The sequence below is a fragment of the Strongylocentrotus purpuratus genome, unplaced genomic scaffold (assembly GCF_000002235.5).
Source record: "Strongylocentrotus purpuratus isolate Spur 01 unplaced genomic scaffold, Spur_5.0 spur5_scaffold_3, whole genome shotgun sequence".
NCBI classification, from domain to species: Eukaryota; Metazoa; Echinodermata; class Echinoidea; order Camarodonta; family Strongylocentrotidae; genus Strongylocentrotus; species Strongylocentrotus purpuratus.
The window spans coordinates 2050823-2071713 of record NW_022145609.1 but is presented as its reverse complement, the minus strand read 5'-3'; the positions used below and the strand labels follow the sequence as shown (position 1 = coordinate 2071713).

Below are 20891 nucleotides of genomic sequence, written 5' to 3'. Positions count from 1 at the left end.
ATTTCTTTATAAAATTCACAAGAATATATCTCCCAATGAAAAAAAAATGTAAAGAAAGAGAGGATCTCTATTTGCACACAGAATGACATTTGTCAGTTATAGGAATACTTTAAGCAGCATACCATACAGAATTCTCCACTAAAAAAAAATAATACAGATTAAATATTAAAAAAAACTATGTCATTCAAATGATGACATCAACATTTGAATGCATTCATTTTGAATTCTTTGTCTGACATATACCTCTTTTTAAAATCCATACAGTGGAATTAATTTCAGTTTAAATCCTTACCTTGAAAGCACATTCTTCACTTTCGATGTTGCACTCCAGTCAGTTGCCATTCAATAGGCATACATAAGGTGCTTTTTATGTAATTTCATCTTCTGCACCCTGAGCAATCGATTCGATTTCAAGTGAATTTGGCATTTTACACATGATATTTCATTATTATTATTAAAAGAGATAATGACGTAGACATCATCTCAAGTACTTAAATACTTATATATTTGAAGCAATAATTAATCATATATTTTAAACAAAAAATAATTAGTTATATGTGTTGAACAATATAACAACAAATGATTTTTTTTCTTAAATAACAAAAATGCAGTTCAATGACTTAAAACAATGATCCTCATACTTCCAAATCTTGTGACACCACTCTACCAAAAACCCTCCATAATACCAGATTTGTATCTGCGTCTCCTTGAGGATGGAATTGATATCCTGTTATTCCCCCTCTGTTAAAAGTATGAAAGAGTTTGGCAACATAGGTGAATAGTCTCTACTTCTGAAGGTATTTCATCAAGAAGGTTTTCCTTTTTTCCTCGTAATTTGTTAAATTTTTTAAAAATCATGATATTTCTCTAGCACTTTGACATCATTCCCATTTCTTTTTATTATGAAAATGTGTTCCTAAAAGAGCCCTAAGAAGGCTCAAGGCAATGAATGAAGCCAAAAGGTGTAGTACTGTCTTGGCTTTTAAAACTAAATTGGTCCATCCAAACTTCTCAGCACAAGAAGAATGTTTTTTAAAGGATTATTAGTTGTAAGGCATTTTTATCTAAAAACCTCAAGTAATAAAGCCAGACATAGCATCCTTTTATATTCTGTTTTTGTTTGTTTTAGTAAGCCCTATCAGACACATTTGTATATATGTTATAGATCAAAATCGATTTGCATGGTTTCAAGCAGCACTGTAGCACTTTGTCCACCAAAGTCGAGGGCCATCCGAGAGTATAATAAAGATGATTCAATGTCTTATGTAATCAGACAGGTGCATGGCCATCCCTGAACTACAGTGAGAATAAATTAACTATTATGTAGCATACCTGATGGCCTCCAGTAATGGTAGCTGACAATTTTATCTTCAGTTCTCCAAATTTGGTGTCTACAAAGCAAAGTATCTCATATGCAGGGAGTTTTTAAATAAAACAGTTTCCAGTTTTAGAGGACCTGAGGCTAGACTTGGCCTCAAGGCTGGGTACTCAGGACCTGGCCTGGGCCTCGCTCCTTACGATGCTGTGACTCAAACTCAGCCCTTCACAACACTGACACTGAATTACTAACAGCCAGGGCGGACAATCATATTGATCGAGTCAGTTCCATCATATTTGCTCCTTAAAATGTGTACAATATCCTGGGAGTGACCTCTCCATACACAAACACACTTCAGGCTGCAGAAACAGCAGGAATAGACTTTGTGATGACAGCTCTTTGAGAAGGGATTCTGTGAGGTAGCTCAGGGCAGTTGCAGTACTGTCTAACCTGGATGGCCTGTAGTAACATTCAACGATAACAACAATTATGCAATCATTGAAAGACATACGGAAACAGGGGAACTTGGAAAGCGCAGGTCTCAAATTCATTTCAATTCAATCAAGGTTTATTAAAGACATGAATTGCAGTCACAGACTGGTTTGTACATGCTTTCACAGTCAGGTAAAAAAAAATGCAAGTATAAAATAACAACATGAGATCAGGAAAAATGGAATTAAATATAATGTGTACAAGTATAATTTAAAATTTGATAGGTCTTTTCAAGAATACTAGGTAGTAAATTATATACAGAATTTGAAATGACTGATTGATATTGCCCCACTGTTAATTTTGTTTACAAGAGTCTGCACTGACTGGCTGTGATTGCCCCTCTCAAAATGATGGGACTTATAGGAAAACTTTAGGGACGCCATTTTGCAACCTCTCAATTTGTACTCTGACTGGTTAACTGGTCAACTTTTCAAAACTATAGGATATACATTTATGAAGAAATCAAAATATAATACATTTTATGTTTTGACTAGTTTATAAAATGTTCTATGTGGAACATTTTTTTTGGTTAACCCATGACCAAGAAAATTAGCTTATTGTAACAGTGGGTATAAAGTAAATACTCACTTAACTCCAGGAGTATGTGGGTATAAAGTAAATAATGACTTAACTCCAGGAGTATGTGGGTATAAAGTAAATACTGACTTAACTTGAGAAGTATGAGGTTCTATAGTAAATACTAACTCACTCTCGAAAGTATTGGGTTATATATGGTAAATATTAACTTACTTTAGGAAATTTTGGGTTCTATAGTAAAAACTGACTTACCTTGGGTAATAACGATTCTATATAATCAGCTCTTCTCTGATGGGAGGGGTGTGTACTAAGGAACTCTAGGGGTTCCGGCTCTCCAGTTGATATCTGGGCTACATCCATGGCTTCCCAGAATGCTTTGCATTCTCGTACATCAATACAGCTCTGAAAAATGAGAAATATTATTTCACTTCAAAATCTACTATTTCAACATTTTGAAAAGTGTTTTACACTACATTTACATTTAGTTGAACAATTAAATAAAGTTGAGTAAGGATATATAGTGGATAGATATAGACAGTAATTCAGAAAAGGAAAACATCCACACGTAGGTGCACATGACTGTTGACAAAAGTCATTAGTTATTAAAGGGATCTCTTATAAGAAATATGATTTTGTTTTCAATTAAAATACACCATCTATTCTACGGAAGATAGATGGGGGAGAAAGAGAGAGAGAGAGAGAGAGAGAGAGAGAGACTAATATCAACATATTTTTAATCACTGTTTCCATTGACTTCAGATCCTTACTACACTCCTTGGCCCGAATTCACAAAAGAGGTTTGTCGACAAACCTAGGTTTATGTGCGTCATATGACGCGTTTCTACTCGACCTTGGATTGAAATGCGTCATATGACGCACATAAACCTAGATTTGTCGACAAACCTCATTTGTGAATTCAGGCCCTTAAGTCTGACATTTGAATAATGTGAGAGATTCAATATGAACCAGTCATGACTAATAGGGAGTATATTTCCTTACCTTGGCAGCTAGCATTAAGCCCACCTCATCGGCCTCTGTCTCAAGACTTCTACTGTACGGCATGTGGAGTAACAACTGAAAATGAAAGAGAATATCAACTCATTACAACGGCCTTCGTCTCAAGACTTCTACTGTACGGCATGTGGAGTAACAACTGAAAATGAAAGAGAATATCCACTCATCATGATGTGATTCTAGTAAGCCAGGGTACGACATTCACAGCCTGCCCAGGATATATGGGCGTCCGACCCCATTGAACTGCAATATTGCCTGTTCAGAGCCACAGTGGCGTTAATACCGCATCTAGTCTGGCTGCCAAACTGACTCCAGAGTCCAGACCAACTTCAGACTGACTGACTCTCTTGAGGTATCACTGTCGTATATGAAACGTTACGGTTAGGTGCATGCATCTCCCTTATTATGCAACCAAAATTTGACCCAACCAATATTATTTTTTTTTAGTCCAATGCAAGGTGCACTTTCTTAAAAAACTAACACTGAAATTTCAGAGAGGAAATCAGTCTAGAAGTTGGTTAAAATTGATTATTAATCAACGCATTCATTATCAATGTTATGACCTTGAGGTCACTCTAAAACAAAGACATCAAAGATTTCATTACAAATTTCATAAATTACTTATTTTTTCACCTATTTCACCGTCTTGGCACCAAGTTGAAGAGCAGAAAAGGCTCTTTCATTTGATATGTATACTGCCATCTAGTGGTAGGTCTGAGAAATGCATCTCTTCTGTAAACACATTTGCTAGCTGCTATTACTAAAATTCATTGCCATTTATTCTGCAATTACTTCGTCATTTACCATTTTATTCATCATGGGTCGTGCTAAGAAGGGCTATGTGAGTAAGAAGAAGGTTTTTAGAGGAGTTTCAAGACATGACTTGAAGAAATTGAACATTCAAGCAGCTGCCAAGCTGTCAGAAGACACTGCTTCAAAGAGGAAGCTGATCCATTACAGTCCCACTCATAGGGTTTTGAGTGGGAGCATGGTGGGTCATCTCGTAATTCATGTTCTCCAGTTGAATGCAGCCCTGGAAGTTTTCAAAGACCATTTTTGTCAAGGAGGTAAGCTTTATTACTTGCTTTAGAATATTTATTAGTCATGCATGTGAAAGTGTTGACTGCATGACATGCATGTTCAGTTAGCGACCGTACATGTATGTAAACTAAGATTACAGTCGCACCCGACCGTCGGGACGGTATGCAATTGTATTGTGCTGCAGTTTGCCGTGAATCCTGTGAGCAAGTGCATATTAAAAGTCTTTGTTTTTAGGAAAAATACTCAAAAAAAGTTAAGAAAATTGACAGGTAACAAACATATCGACTTTTAAATCATGACCTTTATTTGGACATTTGATGAATATTTACTTCATTTTGGGTATGTTTTAGTAGGGCATCTCCACGCCTGAGTACAGGTCAAATTTTGGATAGACTTCTGAACTAGCGCCATGTTGACTTTACTATTACCCTGTAGGTTGATTGCTTTTTCAATTATAAACACAGGCGATTTTCTGTGCATTCATCATCATTCATGGAATCGTGCATCATGCATGATTACATTCTATGACTATGGAATCAGTTGGATGATTTGGATCTATGCCTACCAGTATATGGTGTTATACAAATGACAGTAGCTTTATAAGTTTATTGCCAATAAGAAATGTGGTGTGATATGTATATTGTGTGTGGACGTGATTATTTGTTTCAAAATCTTTCAGTTGCAGTTTTTACGGTGGCATGTCGTTACTGAGAGAATGAAATTACATGTACATGATGTATCATATAAAAACGTGATATCTACAAGATTATTTAGTGTATTGTAAAGTGATCTGTAAGTTTAATGAAGTTTTATTTCTCCCCTTTAAATTCAGGACACCTTCAGTTGTTAGAAGAGCACTCTAAACGTCGAGGCCTGTGTAGCTCTCTTCTTCTTCAGTGCACCGGATGCAAGATGGAGCATCGCTTCACATCTTCCCCCAATGCTGTGGCAGAGGGGGCAGGTCAATCCGCAGAAGTTAACAAAAGATCTGTTTTGGCAGCATGTGAAGTGGGCCTTGCCAGGGAAGCCCTAGCAGACTTCTGTGGATACATGGACCTGCCCCCTCCTGTGAATTCCAAGAGCTACCAGGACCACACATACCGTCTGCACCTGGAGACGGATGAGGTATGTACATGTACAATATCATGGTGGTCTTCAAATTGAAATAAATATCCAAAGAAACAAATTTGATAAACAGACTTGTGTACTTTTTGTGTACTGTGATATGAATAATTTGTTCTCCTCTCTTTGTTCTCCAAACCCACTGCAGGTCTGTGAGACACAGATGAAGGAAGCCGGTGAGCGAGTTCGGGAGGTGGTGCTGAAGGCCAACCCGCAGCTGAATTCGGATGACGTGCTGGACGTGGCAGTGTCGTACGATGGAACATGGCACAGAAGGGGTCATGTATCTAATCATGGGGTGGGGGTAGTAATGAGTATGGACACTGGGGAGGTTATTGATAGGGCAGTTCTTTCTAAAATATGTAAAGCATGTCAGTTGCGAAAAAGCTGGGATAGGGAGGGGGAGGAATACATAAAGTGGTGGGACGATCATAAACATAATTGTTTGGGAAATCATGTGGGGAGTAGTGGTAGCATGGAACCCAAAGCAGCTAAAATATTGTGGGGGAGATCTGTAGAAAAGCATAGGTTAAGGTATAAGTACATAATTTCTGATGGGGATTCTTCAACTTTTAATTCGATTCAAAATATGTATGGGGACGCAGGGGAAGTTAAGAAATATGATTGTATAGGGCACGTAGGGAAGAGAATGTTTAATGCGTTAGATAAGTTTCGTATGGATGGGGATCATTCGGCAAGTGAAAAGAAGTTAATGAGGAAAGGTAACGGTCATTTATGGGGTAGTTCAGATACTGGGACTGTAGGTATGATGAGTAGGGAATATAGAAATACAATTAAAGAGTGTCAAAATCGTAATGTGATAAGGGATGAAGAAAAAAGAGTAAGGGTTGTAGAGTATATGCAACGGAGGGTATTGGCTATTCTTTATCATTCATGTAAAAGTGATGATAATGAAGCTCGCCACCAGTACTGTCCAGACAATGGGTTTTGTGAGTACAGAAACAAAGGCACAATGAGTGACGAGGACCACCATCTAGATGGTCGGTTCCTCGAACTTCTCAAGCCTGTCTTTGAGCGACTTAGTAACAAAGATCTCATCGAGAGATGTGTCCCAGGTTACACCCAAAACCAGAACGAGAGTTTCCATTCTCTTATCTGGAAACGGTGCCCTAAACACCTGTGGAGAGGTCCACGAATGGTTGCCCTTGCTACCAACATGGCAGCTCTGGCATTCAATTGTGGCGCTGTGAAAGGTCGCAACAGAATACTTGTACGAATGAACCTAGAAATGGGAGCTCACGCATTGTCAGTTGCAAGTAAAAAAGATAAAAGTAGATTGTGTAATGCAGAATTAAAGGCTAGGGTGGTAACTAAAAGGAAAAGGGAAGTAGAGAGAAGGGCTAAAAAGAGGGCAGAAGAAGGGTATGTTGAGGAGGAGGGGGTGACTTATGAGGCGGGTGCGTTTTGATTTTATATATTTTGTGTATGTATATTATGTTTCCTGGTGTAAATATTAATTGATCTATATATATTATTCTAATTTATGTGCCACTTATTTGATTTCCAATTGATTGTTTTTATGTACATACATGTACATGTATATACAGTATTTATCATTTTTATTTTGATAAGACCAGCCACACTGCCACGTCCTTCGCTCTACATGTACATATCTCCAGCTGGGTCTCCGAAACACATCACGCATCAACGCTAACCGAAGGGATCCAGCTTCTTTTGTAGTTTATTAGTTATTAATTTTTAATTAATTTGACTCCTTTTCATGTATTTTTTTTGGAAACATTCATGTATATATTTTGAATGTAATGTAAATAATTGAAATTTGAATTAAATTATATGTATTAGCATGCATCCATGTCTTCATTATTAGCCATAAAACTCCATTTGTTTATGAAGCTTTTAATGGCATGTATGATAAATTCCATGGGATCCATATATTTGTATTCTATATTCTGACTTTAAATGTGCTTTATATGTTCAATGTCAGTATAACTGTAGCTTATCTGTTCCGGATGGCTTTCGCCATTCCACTTACCCCTTTTCCCCTTTAGTAACTATTTGTAGATTAAGAAAGTACAGTTGTACTAATTTGTCTAATTTTTAAAAACTGTTTAGTATATTTATCTAAACTTTTCCAATTTCCATAGATTTAACACAGTTTAACAGGTTGCAACCTTTTCACTGTTTTTTATTCTATTTCCTTCAGAAGATAGTTTGAGGCATATTTACAAAAAGAGGTGACTTGAATCACATGTAATTGTATTTATTACATATTGCTATATTCATATCTTTATGAGTGACACATATATGACTGCTGAATCGGATTATTATGAATTGAAGAATTTACCTCAGTGCAAATCTTCATATTTTTTTCAGTATTGCATGCTAATGTTAGAAGTTTGAAAAAGAATATTGATAAATTACATTCATGTCTATTAAATGTCAAACCTTCTTTTTCAGTAATAGGAATTACAGAAACATGGATAAAAGAAAATGAGAAACTCTTGCCAATCCATAAATTGGATGGATATAATTTTGTCGGTAGAGGTAAAAGTGATTGCTCAGGTGGTGGAGTTGGTATATTTATAAATGAATCATTGAAATATAAAATACGTGAAGACTTAAAATTCTTTGTAAGTGAAGTAGAAGGAATGTTTGTTGAGCTTTTTTTTAACAGGAAGAGTGTCATAGTTGGCGTAATTTACAGACCACCAGGTCAGGCAGTTCTTGCATTCAAGGAATATTCTGAACCAATCCTCTAAAGTTATTAGTGATCACAAACTTTGCTATACATATAATGGGAGATTTTGATATAAATCATTTTGTTGGAGAAGAGATGGAGCCTAATGATTTTGTACAATTTATGAACTCCTATTCTTTTTCTCCTTTAATATCTAAGGCCAACTCGAACCACTATAAAAACCTCAACTTTGTTGGATGATATTTTTGTTAACAGCACATGCGATGATTATTTGTCTGGAATTATTACATACCCTGTAGGTGACCACATGCCTATATTTTGTATTTCTAATGTTATTATGAATTCAAACCAAAATGTAAGGTCTGTTCGAAGTGTGAGGCATATTAATGAAGAAAATATAATATTATTCTGTACTGAATTGAGTATGGTGAACTGGGAATTCATTTTGAAAAATTCAACTACTGATGTTAACCAGTTATACAATATATTTGGTTTTTTGGCTCTATTTAAGATCATTGCTTTCCAAAAAAAAAACCTATAGATAATCGAAAAGAAATACGTAACCCATGGTATGATCATTCTTTAAAAAAGCTTTGTACCACAAATTTATAAAGAATCCCACCATTACAGAGAAGATGTTTACAAGAAACAAAGGAAAATTGTAAATAATGCGATTAGGAGTGCAAAACGTGAATATTATCGAAAGAAATTTGATGGTAAAAGAAATGATTTGAAAGGAACATGGCGTGTTATAAACATTAAACAATATTTTAAAACAACAAAAGAAAATTGACTGTCCAACTCTTTTAAAAGATGGACAAAATATTGAGGAACCATCAGAAGTGTTGCGACTTTTTAACGAATATTTTATTTCTGTTGGTGAGGATGTTGTAAACAATATGCCTAATACTTTAACTCCACATTATTGACACTCACTGGAGGTATTCGCAAGGGTCAATTTTAGGCCCATTAATTTTTCTATTATATGGAAAACCATGGCGCTTCTTTAACAAAAATTGTATCGTAAATGAATTGTAACTACATGTACGGGCAACAAAGGTCCAACATCATGTATTCACTGAGCTCTTTGTTATAAGATCCAGAAATGTGAAGCATATTTTATACACATTATGTCATTATAATTTATGATGCATGGTAATTGTAGACAATATGAAATTGAGGGGCACATGCACATTTTTAAATACTTATCCATATTTATGTACATTGTTTTCTATTGTTAATTTTTTTTTTTTTTTTAATCTTTTGTATTTTCAGTGTCAAAAAAACCATTGGAAGCAGAATTTCTATGTAATGTTTGCATGCATGGACCAATAAAATAATCTATTCTTGAGTCTTGAATCTTGAATAAAACTGAAGTTAAAATACTGCAGTTTACCATTCATATCTGAACAAGGCTTTATAAAACATCTAAAATGAGTATTCATAGGTTCACTACATCATCCTTTACTTCAGAAGTCATGTCTATCATTGGCTAACACAGAAAAACACCATAATGCAAACAAGCAAACAATCATGTACAGGTGTATATATCTTTGAAGAATATAAAACATGTATCCCTATATATAATGTACATACTGCGTTCAACAGCTCTATATGGTTTGCTCTTAAATTCCTTGCTATTTTTACCGTTTTACCCCCCCCCCCCCCACTCCGTGAACGGAGGGATACCATCATGCGTGTTACCAAAATGTCCGGTAAAGGGGTACTTTTCATGCACCAAAGTCCGGCTTGTAGTACACAAAAATCCGGCCCGTATTGACTTTACACAAGGAGGGAACATGCATATGCGTACCCTAAATAAAACTGAGTGGGGGGGGGGCAGGGTTTTACCGGCTAATTCTGTATAATTACATTTGGAACTTCACATGAGAGAATTTTGTCGGAAACATTCATGGAAATATGTCGGCTTCTAAAAACTCCGATGACAGCGGAGCCCCAGTAACTCGGTCCTAAAGTTACAGGGGGCAAAGTCAACGAACTGAAGCCATGGAAACAGCAACAATTGATGGGAGACAACAGCTTCGATCTAGCTATTGAATCCAAGATTAAAACCGCATTATGTTCCCCCGAAGTCCTAAATGCCCTCGTCGCTGCAGTGAAAGAAGCTATCATCGGGAAAGTTACCAAACAAGTGTACGCTGCACTGAAAATGGACATGGAGTCCAAAGAAGAAGAGACAAAGTTGGAGAAAAGGAAAATCGACAAACTCGAGGGGAAAATCAACAGACTACATGAAAAACTGGATGAGCATGAGCAATACAGCCGACGAAATTGCCTGAGGTTCTATAGCATCAAGGAGACCCAGGGAGAAAACACTGACAAGCTGGTGTGTGACTTAGCTTGAGACCGTCTCAACATCAAGCTTTCTCCTGGCGACATCGACCGCAGCCATCGGATCACGCCGAGGAACCAGAACCACAATGGCAGCACAAAGGAGAAGAGCGTCATTGTGAAGTTTTCTACCTACAACATGAGACAGAAGGTGTACGAGGCAAGGTCTAAGCTGAAAGGGACGTCGATCTTCATCAACGAGGACCTGACAGGCGAGCGGCAACAGCTGCTATACGCGGCCAGGAAGTCCAGCGCCATCGCTTGGACCTGGACTCAAGATGGGATTTTTTTTTTTTTTTTATAGCAGGTGGTTTTTATAGACAGGTGGTCCCTAAAGCAGTTTTCACTGTACCTACATTTGCAATCATGGTATAAATGGGGACGGCAACATTTAGAATAAATTGCCACAACCTTTAAGAAATATCATTCAGTTGGTTCAATTCAAATCTGAGCTGAATACACAATTCTTTTAAATGTGTAATCTAACTTTTTGTGACATTAATAAAGTGCTGTTCTAACATGGATAGAGATCATGTTGATATGATGCGTTTACTTAGCAATGTACTATTATTATTTTTACTATTAAATCTCTCCTTACCTCTACAACCTTCTGCTTGAACCATGTCGCAACTAAAGCAACCCCGTCGTTGGGAAGGAACGCCCATAGAACCGTCAAGACAACAATCATGAATAGATCAAAGAATTCAAAGAAACTTGCCATCTCTGCCTGAAATATCAAAATAGAATAATTTCACTGATTACTAAATATGATTCAATAATTTGTCATAAACTTTTTAAAATTATTTTACTTGTCATTTACAAAATAATGAATTAATAAATTGAAGAATAAAGGAATCTGTACGATTAAATTACACTTATCAACAAAAGGCTGGTTAAGATTTTCCACAAAACGTTCCCAGTGCAGATAGTGAGTGAGCTAGGGTGGAGGTATACATACATGATGTAAAGATGAAAGTCTAAGAGAGAGAAAGTGTGAGAGACAGCCACAAGGAGTCAGAAACAGATCATTCAAGAAGACAACTGTGGTACAGACTCCAAGCCAATGATAACTATTGTAGCTTACTGAATGATTGAGGACGACATGTGCCATTTCATGAGCTAAGACTGTTCCTAGTTGCTCTATGTTATCTGTGGCTTGTAGGATCCCAGTAAACACAAATATGTGACCATTCTGTGGAAATAAAAATTGAAGAACATGTTTATAATTCATAAATTGACAAATCAAGGATGGATAATTGATGATTCATTTGCAACAATGCAAGCTGATGATTGTTTGTAAAATACGAAACTGATGGATCACTTTTTACTTCTACATAAAAGCTCAAAATTTAAGAGCAAGTATTATCTTGGGTAGGGGTACGCCTGACCCTGTCCATGCTGTAAGCTTTATGAACAATAAACTATCAAGACTCAAATAATCTTAATCTTTGTCCCATTTAATAATTAGGCACGAAACATCTTGAAAGGAAACACACTTGATAATGTTTGCATTCTACTAATATGAAGAAAAAAAAACCTCTCCTTTAAATTTCCAACAAATAGGACAATTATCAGTGAGCTTATTCTTGAGAAGGACTTGAACTCATGACAACCATTCATGTACTTACAACATAAGACAGGAACTAAGGGTAAATCAAGTCAGTTGGCTTGTAAGAGGGGTCCAATTTCCCTCTATTTCAAGCAAGCTAAACTTGTAATGCACTGTGAGCGGATGGCTTGGTAGCTAGTGGTAGAGCAGTGGTCTAATAAATCGGGAGGCCCCAGGTTCAAAACCAAATCGATTCTCTTTTTAAGGCAATTTCCATGTTACCAAGTCTCTCAGAGAGAAGGAAAAATTGTCAGTCCCCTGAATGTTTATTTATACGTACAAGCGCACACATGCTTTCTTCGAAGTCAGGTAACCAAACCATTAAAGATGTTCATGAGTGGGTATATAGTCGTTAGTGAAGTTGGCGACTTGGCGAACACTATATAACACTGAGCCAATGGGTATTACGCTCCCATGCGTGCGTACATCCGTGTGCTGCCCTCTATATACCCACGCATGAGCAACTTCAAACTACCGGTAAACCAAAATACTCACTGGAAGAACAAAGGCATTCTTGATGTTTTGGTCCACTACGTGAATGGTCCAGGTCTGGTTGCGTATCTGAGACACGTCCTGGTTAGCTTTGATCAGCTGCATTACAATCCCTGAGATTATACCATAGATCTTATGGTCCGTCGGTACAAAGCTATCCTTATATGTCTCACAATGCTAGAAGAATAGGATGGAATAATCAATCAAAACATAGATCTTATGATTTGTTGTACAAAAATAAAAAAATTTATGTCTTAATATAAAATCATAAAGCTTTTCAAAAAAAAGATTACCATAGTTGTTTCAAGTTTTTTATCTACGTCAATTTGCCATGAATTTTTCTCACAGTTATATGAAATCATAAAGCTTAAAAGAATAAAAGACACAAAACCGTTTCTAAATTTCAGCCTACTCCACAACTCTAAACTGTATATAAAATGATTTTTAAAAAAGTACTGGATGTTCATTTGAATCCAATGACCACATCAGTAACTGTTTTAAAACATCATTATTGACAGAATAAATGCTAAAAGTAATAGGCCTATTCATTATAAAAGAGACAAACAAATTGACATACCATTTTGTATTCCTCTTCTACTATCTTCTCAAACTGAGTTTTGTTGAAGAGAATGAACCTAGGTCTGTTGGTCAATGGTGTGTATTCTATATGATAGTAGTAATAACCAATTCCAAAGCCAAGCATTCCCAGTATACCAGCGATGATCTTGCCTCTGTTATCATGTAATCTCTCACTTGCTGTTTTGTGCTTGTGCTTGGGATGGTCTCTCCATCGATTCCTCAAAGTCCTTCAAGAAGAACACAGTGATAGGAGGTTTCAGATTAAAGGCAATATTCCTAGATTTAGAAGTTGTATGATAATAAAGTTTTTTATTTGTATACAGAGTTGTCTTTAAGGCTCATGTTTATTGATGTATCGAAAGTAAATTATGTAAAGAAGACACAGACTCCATCCCTTATAATGAAACTATGCTGGGGATATAACACCATATTATTACTATCAATTCAAATCAGAGTATATCCAATCCACAACTACATATAGCATGCCCACAATCAAAAATACTATTGGTGTATTCAACCACAGAGTGAATCCTTCATTGCATCCCTAATATACACACACAAAATAGTGTACTTATTTTCCTAAGATTAATTTTGTTTGGACAATGAACATTGTACTGTACCTTCCAGTGATTATTGCAGCAGTCTTGGCTAATGTTTTGGCAGCCAGCCAAACAGCAACAGGAACAGCTGGTCTACTCTGTGATGTGTGAAATATTCTATGGTGGATCAAATGAAGTTTCTCATTAGACTCCAATGATTGATTTGTACATGACGTAGTCCTTGCTTTCTTCCAGACTGAGAGATTTGTTTGAGTGAGTGTGCCTGCACACGGATGCATCACAAACGACCTATGAGACGCTGATGATACGTGAGGGTTTATCCTTGAAAGGAGACTACAGTGAAGCACTCTGCTGAACGGGAAACCCCCTCTGTGACACAATCCTGCTATATACTGTGCCATCATCTAAAGTGAAACAAGATACAAAACACAAGGAAAAATAGAGACACACCATGAATCATTACAGTCAGATTAAAGAATGATTTTGGTTCCTGAGACATAGCTCTTCTTCTGCCCTAGGGACATTCACTCATGTGCATGGAACCAAACCTGTGTTGGACTGTATCACAATTCACTGCTGCACGCCACTAGTTAAAAATCAACAAAAGCAGGGTTAATTTGCTTAATATTAACAACTAAAATATTCTTATTCTTAGAAACCAAGTTTTATAACTTTTTTAAGTATGTGATAATTATTTTGTCCCGATTTATGTTTCTTGACAAAAGTGACATATTAACATTGCCTCAGATTCAGAAAAAAAATCTTGGATTTAGCCCATGCTGCAACCATAATTATAAACTTTTAGGTCAGTCAGGAATCCCATGACTTTTACAAGCATATCGCCTGTCTGATTATCAAGAAAACGATGTGATCACAAGCTATTTTTGCATACCGGTACATAATGAGCCCTGTGACCTTTGAACTTTGACCTCGTAACCCCAAAATCTAATCCGCCCATTGGCTTTACAAGATACATACATGACCCAAGTTTGGCAATAATCCATTGATTTGTTTTTGAGAAAACGCGATCACAAGCTATTTTTGCATTTGTCAACCGTCCCTAAACCTAACCCTGTAAGTTGGGGTATTGATCGGAAGATCAAAGCAATTCCCTTGTACCTTGGATCGATATCGGCAAAATTTATCGGCAAAAAAAAAAGTTTGATTCTCAACATTTCAAACACCACTGTATAAAATTGGTACTTTAGTGACAACCGATGACACCTAAAGTAAATAGCAGTAAAATACAATCTTTTCAACTTTTACTGATGTTAGAAAAAAAATTGTTGAAAATCAAATCATGAGTCTACAGTCAAACTTGCCAGTCAAGCAGATTTCAGCCACTTCCTATTCATTGTGTGCATTTTTTTGGTCGCTGCGCACGCGCTGAATCTCCATGTAAAATTGCATAGGCCTCGATCTACACAAATTTTGTTGTAATGCGTAACGAGACATTACGGAAGAAAACCAGCAGCGGTTTCTTCAGACAGTTTTTCTAGTAAAATTCTCTATGATTTTGAGCTGTGAATCAGCTGGAAAAAACACATTTACAGAGCTGAATCATTAGTCATTTAAGTGTGTACAAAATTGATGGCTCTCATCTCAGTCACACATACCTGCATTACTATCCTGGCTGTAGCTGTGTATCAAAAGCTGTGCTAACGATTCTCAACAAAGGAGTTCAGAGATATCGCGATCTAAAAATTTGATGTCCGATCGTGCGTGCGCGCTGCATCTAAAAAAGTCATAAAAACAACGAGACCTAACTTCACGCATGGGTAGGCAAATTCATGCAAAAAAATATATTTAAAAAATTGACTTGAAAACACATCACACAATTAGTCTGAACCGAGTCAGGAGCAAATTTGAAGAAATTATATTTTTAAATGTTGTAAAACCAAAGATATAAGAAGAAAACTGACCAAGTATCTGTACTAAAAATCGTACATGTAAAATTGGTCGTACACATTCGACAGCTGAATATGACGCGCACGGTTGCATTACATGCGTTCTCGAATCCAAAATCGTACCTCACACACACACTCTCGCCATACCGCGAATGGTCCGTCGTGGGGAGCTAGCCGGCAGAGAGTTTGCAGCGATACCAACGCAGCTTCGGAGCTCCGCAGCGCGCCATTTTAGCGGGACTCGGAAAGGTTTGCGATGGGAAGGCAGCGGCCTAGCTTTTTGCCCAAACAACGCTAGATCGGCTGCTGGCAAAATGAAAATAACTACGATCGAGAACATCGTCGGTTTCTTAACTTTTCAGTGAGATAATTCTGAATTCTAATTGAGACTATATAATAAATTAAATCGACAAAGAAACCTCGGTAGAACTCTTATAACTATACAAAAGCTTGTTTATTTCTTCATTTGACATTTTGTTTTCGACCATTTTTTCGTGCGCGAGTCAATGTAAACTATGTACGACCGCCAGCTAGCTGACGACCGCCAGCTAGCTGACGACCCGCCCCCCCGAAAAAAGACCCCCCCGAAAAAAAGACCCCCCCCCCAAAAAAAAAAAGACCCCCCCAAAACCCCCCCCCCAAAAAAAAAGACCCCAAAGGGGCTCCATTACAGTTTTTTTCCTACACTCAGCTGCCCCCCCTCACCATAGGCCCTTTTTCAAGTTTTTTTTGAGGAATCCATTGACATATTGTGATTTGGAACCCTTTCCCATACATCAACAACACCAACAATAATTATTTTATCACACCAAACTTTGAGTGAGATGAAAATGGGTTCTAACATCAGTTTTTCTTTTTCAAAGATTTATAAAAAAAAATAAAAAAAAGCATTAGCTGGGAGTCGAACCCGATACCTTCCAGTTGCCAGGCGTTTGCCTATCCACTAGACTAATGTGTCACACTAGTAATCTTCATTTATTTTTTCATATTGATACTTATTGTTGTAGATGTAGCAAAAGACGTATTCTAACTAATTCAGAGAGTCGCTTGTTAAAGAAAGAGTATCAAATGTTATTTTCTCCTTTGTTGAGGAGGTGGGGGGGGGGGGTGTCCCCTTTAAAAAAAGGAGATGGACACGTCAATATCATGGGGTAAAGAAAAAAAATAAAAAAAATAACATGAGGTATAAAGAAGAAGCTGGGAGTCGAACCCGAGTACATACATACATTGCGTTGTGAAGCGATCAGTCTTATCCACAAGACCACTTTGCCTCACTGCTACTAACTGGTTCACTTCTTGGTCTTATAGCACTTTCTGCATGTTAACGACTTTAATATGTTGATTTACTGATTTAACGATTTCGGGATGCATAATTATTCATATTTTTGCAGTCCGATGTTGTCAAGATTGCCCGTAAATATTTTCTTTCAGTTACTGATATTTCTGATATAATAGTGAGGTTTTCTGTTATTTTCATTTATTTTGCAATCTGCTGACTTGAACTTCAAGTGATATGACAATAGGCCACTGCCCTGACATAGCATAATGAACAGAACACGGATCTATTCAATTTAGGATATGCTACGAATTCTGTAACAGGGCACCAATGAATAGGGAAGCTTGGCTATTCGATTATGTGTTCAATAGCTTGCACCTGCAGCATCAATTAATGAATTGAAGAAAAAAAACCCGACCCTCCCTTCATTGACGGAATATTTTTGTCAATTGCGAGGATTACATAAGAGGTAATACTAGCATTCCTGACATTGCAACAATGATCGCATTATTTTGATGACGTAATGGTATCGAAATATAAGAAAGGAAAACAACTTCAGTTCAAGACAGTTCAAAATAATGCTGGGAAATGGAAATTAAAATGATACCGTTTTAAAAACCAGCTAGATATGGTTTTTGGACAAGAAGCATGAGATAATTCATTGCTCGGCAATCTGAACTGTATTTGAAACAGAGCATCCAATATTCCTGATATTTAATAGTATACTGTCAATGAAAAAATATAACTAAAAAAATTAATAATATTGGACCTCTTTACCCAAGGCTGTGTGTCTTTGTCGAGCACAAAATGATTCTGCTCGGGTATGCAGGCCAGTTGTTAGCCCATATTGGGCTTGAATAGACTTGAATTGAAAGACCCTTTGTTTCACCTCGCGAAGTTTGGGCGCTTTCATATGAGAAGTAAAACCTTGCCCATCATTGAATTCATGTAACTGATCTCCCCTACCTTTCTTCTTCCTCTTCCCCCCCCCCCCTATACTTCTCTCACCCTCTCTCATTTAAGTTTGGTGAGGGAGGCAGGGGCGTTTCACCCCTCCCCCGATCCACACGATGTTGATGGGATTAATCGCAACTGATCTCTGCTTCTTTTCACCCTTTTCTTTTTCTACCTCTTTTGTGTTCCATTTTAGCTCTCCTCTTTCCCTTTCCCTTCTTTCTCTCTTTTTTTTTTTTTTTTTTTGGCGAGAAGGGGGGGGGGGGGTTGGTCTGGGGCGCAGAGGCAAAGGCCTTTCTCCGCGATCTTGGGGGGGGGGGGGGTAGTGAGCACCTTTTTTTTTTTGGCCCTCGAAATTTTAACAATTTGCACCACCCCCCCCCCATCCCCCCTACTAGATCCGCCACTGCCTGTAGTTTCATCCCTAGCTAGCTGGTTAAGCTGAATATGGGTTATCCAATCGTTTCATTCATTAAGTATAATTATACTTGTATCAGGGATATGAGAGTACATCCCTGTTTGTTTTGACTATGTATACGTGTGGACTAGAGTACGGACATTGGTGCGGCAGGAGGACTATTGGTGCGAGACCTCTTCAGCACAGATTGTCCGTCAGACATTTGAGGCGCGCACGGAATGTCCGACACGGACATTCTGCGCGGATAAAATCCGCACCGATCGTCCGCTCTCGATCGATTTTTAATAGTCGGACGATCGGTGCGGGTTACATTCTACGCGGTCACACCGGCGAGGGAGCAAGAAAGACACGGCGAGAAGCATCTAAAGAGAATGAGAAAGAAAAAAAAAATCTCTTTTTCTTTTTTCTTTTATCTTTTTGACGACACCGTAATTTATCGCTGAACTTGTGGTCGCCAGATTCAAGGAGCGATGTACATCGTTATCGGCTCTCAATCAAAGATTTTCAGACCCTTATCGGTAAGTTGATAATTTTTCGGAACGGACGCAAAAAGATTGCAAAATTTGCTGATCTTTTGTCAATATTTTCACACTTTCGTACCCAATTCCAGAGAAAATTTCATCTGAACTTTGGTCACATCACCATACAACTACAATTGACAAGCAGATCTAGATCTAGTAGATCTAGGCCTAAAGTACAACTGTACAAGTCGCTAGACTAGCTAGATTTATTCTAGATAGCAGTGACTACTTTCCACAACATATTTTCTCATACCTGGGACTGTTGACCAACTTTGTAGGGTTTGCAGAGCTCTAGAGTAGCGGTAGGACGGTAGTAATGTCACAAACGTGCATACAATTTTACATAGATCTAGCTCTACATATTTATGAAACGAAACTTATTGTTTTAACCCATGTTGTTATTCGAATATCAGTATAAATATAATAATAAAACTTACTGCCGATAACGATGTACATCGCTCCTTGAATCGGGTGGATCTGGCGACCACAAGTTCAGCGATAAATTACGGTGTCGTCAAAAAGATAAAAGAAAAAAGAAAAAGAGATTTTTTTTTTTCTTTCTCATTCTCTTTAGATGCTTCTCGCCGTGTCTTTCTTGCTCCCTCGCCGGTGTGACCGCGTAGAATGTAACCCGCACCGATCGTCCGACTATTAAAAATCGATCGAGAGCGGACGATCGGTGCGGATTTTATCCGCGCAGAATGTCCGTGTCGGACATTCCGTGCGCGCCTCAAATGTCTGACGGACAATCTGTGCTGAAGAGGTCTCGCACCAATAGTCCTCCTGCCGCACCAATGTCCGTACTCTAGTCCACACGTATACATAGTCAAAACAAACAGGGATGTACTCTCATATCCCTGATACAAGTATAATTATACTTAATGAATGAAACGATTGGATAACCCATATTCAGCTTAACCAGCTAGCTAGGGATGAAACTACAGGCAGTGGCGGATCTAGTAGGGGGGATGGGGGGGGGGGGGTGGTGCAAATTGTTAAAATTTCGAGGGCCAAAAAAAAAAAGGTGCTCACTACCCCCCCCCCCCCCCCCAAGATCGCGGAGAAAGGCCTTTGCCTCTGCGCCCCAGACCAACCCCCCCCCCCCCCCCTTCTCGCCAAAAAAAAAAAAAAAAAAAAGAGAGAAAGAAGGGAAAGGGAAAGAGGAGAGCTAAAATGGAACACAAAAGAGGTAGAAAAAGAAAAGGGTGAAAAGAAGCAGAGATCAGTTGCGATTAATCCCATCAACATCGTGTGGATCGGGGGAGGGGGCGAAACGCCCCTGCCTCCCTCACCAAACTTAAATGAGAGAGGGTGAGAGAAGTATAGGGGGGGGAAGAGGAAGAAGAAAGGTAGGGGAGATCAGTTACATGAATTCAATGATGGGCAAGGTTTTACTTCTCATATGAAAGCGCCCAAACTTCGCGAGGTGAAACAAAGGGTCTTTCAATTCAAGTCTATTCAAGCCCAATATGGGCTAACAACTGGCCTGCATACCCGAGCAGAATCATTTTGTGCTCGACAAAGACACACAGCCTTGGGTAAAGAGGTCCAATATTATTAATTTTTTTAGTTATATTATTTCATTGACAGTATACTATTAAATATCAGGAATATTGGATGCTCTGTTTCAAATACAGTTCAGATTGCCGAGCAATGAATTATCTCATGCTTCTTGTCCAAAAACCATATCTAGCTGGTTTTTAAAACGGTATCATTTTAATTTCCATTTCCCAGCATTATTTTGAACTGTCTTGAACTGAAGTTGTTTTCCTTTCTTATATTTCGATACCATTACGTCATCAAAATAATGCGGTCATTGTTGCAATGTCAGGAATGCTAGTATTACCTCTTATGTAATCCTCGCAATTGACAAAAATATTCCGTCAATGAAGGGAGGGTCGGGTTTTTTTTCTTCAATTCATTAATTGATGCTGCAGGTGCAAGCTATTGAACACATAATCGAATAGCCAAGCTTCCCTATTCATTGGTGCCCTGTTACAGAATTCGTAGCATATCCTA

At 37.8% G+C, this 20891-nt stretch overlaps 2 protein-coding genes across 3 annotated transcripts in view; one reads left to right on the top strand and one right to left on the bottom strand.

Moving 5' to 3' along the window:
* The window catches only part of LOC115917950 (metalloendopeptidase OMA1, mitochondrial-like), a 20063-nt gene extending 814 nt beyond the window's left edge, over window positions 1-19249 (bottom strand). Inside the window, exons 1-9 of one of the 2 annotated variants that reach the window (XM_030996157.1) lie at window positions 19126-19249; window positions 13857-14200; window positions 13235-13463; window positions 12661-12834; window positions 11641-11748; window positions 11155-11283; window positions 3347-3421; window positions 2600-2749; window positions 1-1777 (exon numbers count right to left, since the gene is read on the bottom strand). The exon at window positions 1-1777 is cut by the window's left edge and continues 814 nt beyond it. In XM_030996157.1, coding sequence (XP_030852017.1) covers window positions 1673-1777; window positions 2600-2749; window positions 3347-3421; window positions 11155-11283; window positions 11641-11748; window positions 12661-12834; window positions 13235-13463; window positions 13857-14200 — 1314 coding nt within the window. In that variant the 5' untranslated portion in view covers window positions 19126-19249 and the 3' untranslated portion in view covers window positions 1-1672. Of the gene's footprint in view, window positions 1778-2599; window positions 2750-3346; window positions 3422-11154; window positions 11284-11640; window positions 11749-12660; window positions 12835-13234; window positions 13464-13856; window positions 14201-15412; window positions 15520-19125 lie in introns of those variants that run through there. The other variant, XM_030996156.1, reaches the window with a different exon arrangement.
* On the top strand, window positions 4080-8338 carry LOC100888345. Its single transcript, XM_011669013.2, has 3 exons — window positions 4080-4428; window positions 5235-5527; window positions 5673-8338. The coding sequence occupies exons 1-3, from the start codon at window positions 4179-4181 to the stop codon at window positions 6951-6953; spliced, it is 1824 nt and encodes a 607-aa protein (XP_011667315.1). The 5' UTR covers window positions 4080-4178; the 3' UTR covers window positions 6954-8338.
* Window positions 19250-20891: the final 1642 nt, after the last annotated feature.

Excerpts from the sequence above, each read along its gene's own strand:
- LOC100888345 (XM_011669013.2), top strand. The coding sequence starts at position 4,179 with ATGGGTCGTGCTAAGAAGGGCTATGTGAGTAAGAAGAAGGTTTTTAGA. Across the intron at positions 4,429-5,234 it reads AGACCATTTTTGTCAAGGAG|GACACCTTCAGTTGTTAGAA; the intron begins GTAAGCTTTATT and ends CTTTAAATTCAG. Across the intron at positions 5,528-5,672 it reads TGCACCTGGAGACGGATGAG|GTCTGTGAGACACAGATGAA; the intron begins GTATGTACATGT and ends AACCCACTGCAG.